This window comes from Octopus bimaculoides, chromosome 2 (genome assembly GCF_001194135.2).
Source record: "Octopus bimaculoides isolate UCB-OBI-ISO-001 chromosome 2, ASM119413v2, whole genome shotgun sequence".
In the NCBI taxonomy this organism is placed as follows: Eukaryota; Metazoa; Mollusca; class Cephalopoda; order Octopoda; family Octopodidae; genus Octopus; species Octopus bimaculoides.
Genome location: NC_068982.1, coordinates 464,220 through 467,425, shown reverse-complemented (window position 1 = coordinate 467,425; position 3,206 = coordinate 464,220). Strand labels below are relative to the sequence as shown.

The following is a 3,206-nucleotide window of genomic DNA, read 5'->3' as shown; positions in this document are numbered from 1 at the left end:
AGACTGTGGAAGCATCAGCTTGTCAGGTATAAGGGCCGGACATACTGTTTGACCAGGCTGGGGTTTGGGCTAAATTCAGCGCCAAAGATTATGGCAACAATTCTCAAGGCCATCCAGAGAAAGGTGGACAGAGTAAAAAGGACCACCAATTAGTACATCCATGACATCCTTGTGGATGAAACCATAATGCCAGTAACGGAGGTCATAGGCTACATGAAGAGTTTTGGACTGATCGCCAAGCCACCAGTAGCGATGGAGGGAGGCGCTGCACTGGGCCTCAAGCTATGGAGAGACAAGGCCGGCGCGTTGGTGTTTCGGTGAGGGAATGAGGTCCCCGAACTGGGCACCAGCATGAGTAGACGGGAACTGTTATTGGTGTGTGGGAAGCTGGTGGGACACTACCCGATTGCAGGATGGCTCCGGACAGCATGTAGCTTCATCAAGAGACGAGCCGAAGGAGTGAAGTGGAACGATAGAGTGGGGGAGAAGACGACCGACATGATGCAGGAAGTCTTGGTCAGAGTGAGAGTAGAGGATCCAGTAAGGGGCAGTTGGTATGTTCCCAAATCAAAGAGTGGGATCGTATGGTGTGACGCCAGTAGCATCGCAAGAGGGGCTGTCTTGGAAATGGGAGGCGTCGTGGTGGAAGATGCAGCCTGGCTCAGGAAGATGGATGACTGCAACCATATTAATGTGGCGGAGTTGGATGCCGTGTTGAAGGGGGTGAACCTGGCCTTGAAGTGGGGGCTGCGCACCATAGAAATTAGGACCGATTCGGCCACTGTGCTTGGTTGGGTGATGGCAGTCATCACCAATGAGCGGAGGGTGCGAACCAAAGGGGCTGCGGAGATGTTGGTAAAGCGTCGATTGGGGATACTGCGTGAACTAACCGCTGAATCCGATCTGAAGCTGAGCATGATTTTTGTGCCTTCCGAGAAGAACGGGCAGACGTCCTAACCAGGGTAAAGCGAGCCTGGTTGCAGGTGCCAGAGGGTGCGGAGCAGGCTGTGGCTGCAGTATGCTGTCTGAGTGACTCGGAGTTGAGGAGACTGCATACCATGCATCACATGGGAGTGGACACGCTACAAGTATTGTATGATACCAAATGTGCCAGGTTGATATCTTTAGGACGGTAACAAACGGAGTACTAATCATTTTCTGACATCATTTCTCAAAGTCCCATTTTCATACCATAGGAAAGATGATATTTAAAGACATATTTTTCGAGTATGTCAACATTAAAGTAAATCCGAGCAGAACAAAAACAAACAAAAAAAAACCTCAGTTGGATGTAACCGAAACTCTAAAGAGATTTCATGCGACAGGATATCACTCATGACTCGTTCAATATTGTAACTGATGGAGGACGGCAGCGATCCGGCAGAAACGTTAGCCACGTCGGGCGAAGTGCTTAGCGGTATTTCGTCTGTCTTTATGTTCTGAGTTCAAGCTCCGCCGAGATCCACTTTGCCTTTCATCCTTTCGGGGTCGATAAATTAAGTACTAGTTGCGTACTGGGGTCGATCTAATCGACTTAATCCCTTCCCCAAAATTTCGGGCCTTGTGCCTAGAGTAGAAAAGAATATTGTAAGTGATGGGTACGAGCCGTACTCCGAATCCTTGCAAAACACTTGATTGCTGCGAAGATGATAAATATTGGTTGGCACTGGAAGGGTGCCACACAATTCCTTACATCAATGTTTGAGGAAAATGAGCAGAACAAGTAAACATCCAAACATAAAAACAATCCTTTTATTTTGTAAGTACAAAAATGTATACCCCAGGACAATCAGTAGCCAGGTCTGATGTGGAAGCAGCAAAGTCGGAGTCGATCATACTTTGCGAAGGCATTCTTCACACTAGTCCAGCTACAACGGAGCTGGTCAAATACCGAGCTGGTCAAATAACGGTCAGCAGCAGAGGCGAACAGAGAGCTGCTGAGAACACGTCCGCCTAGTTCATGGGCTGCGTCTCAAGTCTGAGATACAAGAGAACTCTGAGGCTGCTAGTTTTCTGCGCATGCGCATGAGGGAACTTCCGGCAGGCCTTCCAGAAGATTCCAACCCTGCGCATGCGTGCTGATGACTCTCAAAATGACATCCCTACATTGCCTTGAAATCAGTAATCAATAGAGAGAGAGGATTTTTATCAACAATATGACCGAGGGAAGAAAGCTTGTTGCTTTTTAGTATATAAGTACTCTAGGAGGGAGCGTTTGCCTGCTGATTGCATGAACAATCGCTGTTAATCTTAGTTTTTCATCAACAATATTTCTATTTGGTGTACAGAACGTTCCATAGGTGTCCTTCCGTCAACTATATTGTTGAAATTTAAGGCTGTCGTGCCTTTTTAAGATCATTAATGATAGAAGTGATATGAAAACAGATTTACCAACTCATCCTCGTGGAGTTTACCTCTTTTCTCCGGGTGGTACACAGCAGCTGTTGTTACAAGATGGAGAAATAGGTACCATACGCTGACAATGAGATTAAAGCAATTTTCACTGTGGGGTTGAAATGGACTGGGAGTATAGGGTCAGTGACGTCACGGAAACAGCCGAGGGGCCTTTCTGAAGGAAAGGAGCGAAGGAAGTGATGTGAGCAGAAGGATGACTACCATGGGCCTTTTTTGCTTTGGGGTTGGTGGGTAGGACGGATGCGGTGGCAACGTGGGTTGAGGTGAAATGGGTAGGACTCCTACGGATATATCCTGGCTGGAAAGGATAGACGTTACGCGAGGACTTGCGAGAGGACTTACGCTCCCACCCCAATTACCACAATAGGAAAAAACAAATAAAAAAAAACAAACAACCATTACATGTTTATCTGTAAAACAAAGGCAAAAAAGAGTAAATATCTTTAAAATGATTTTCATAACTTACTTTTATCAAAAGAGTATAATGTTCTTTATCCTTTTTCAAGCCATTTCTTAAAGCAGGATATTCCCAATCAAGATCTAAGCCATCAAATTTCCATTTCTTTAAGAAATCTACAGCAGAGTTGACAAAAGTTGCTCTTGTTGCAGGGCTGTTTGCCATTTGACTAAATTTTACGGAACCGAAATTCCAACCGCCCACAGATAAAAATGACTTTATACGGGGGTAGGTTTGTTTGAATTGGTTGAAATACCAGTACCTGGAAAGAAAATTATTAATTTACAATAAATACAAGTATATACTTTAATGCAGTCATATATTTATATATATA

The 3,206-nt window shown here is 45.2% G+C and overlaps 1 protein-coding gene across 1 annotated transcript in view; it reads right to left on the bottom strand.

Annotated features, from left to right (window-relative positions):
* LOC106870744 (chitinase-3-like protein 1) overlaps positions 1 to 3,206 on the bottom strand; it is a 41,455-nt gene that overhangs the window by 23,946 nt on the left and 14,303 nt on the right. The window contains exon 4 of the mRNA XM_052965943.1: positions 2,882 to 3,134. Coding sequence (XP_052821903.1) covers positions 2,882 to 3,134 — 253 coding nt within the window. The remainder of the gene's footprint in view (positions 1 to 2,881; positions 3,135 to 3,206) is intronic.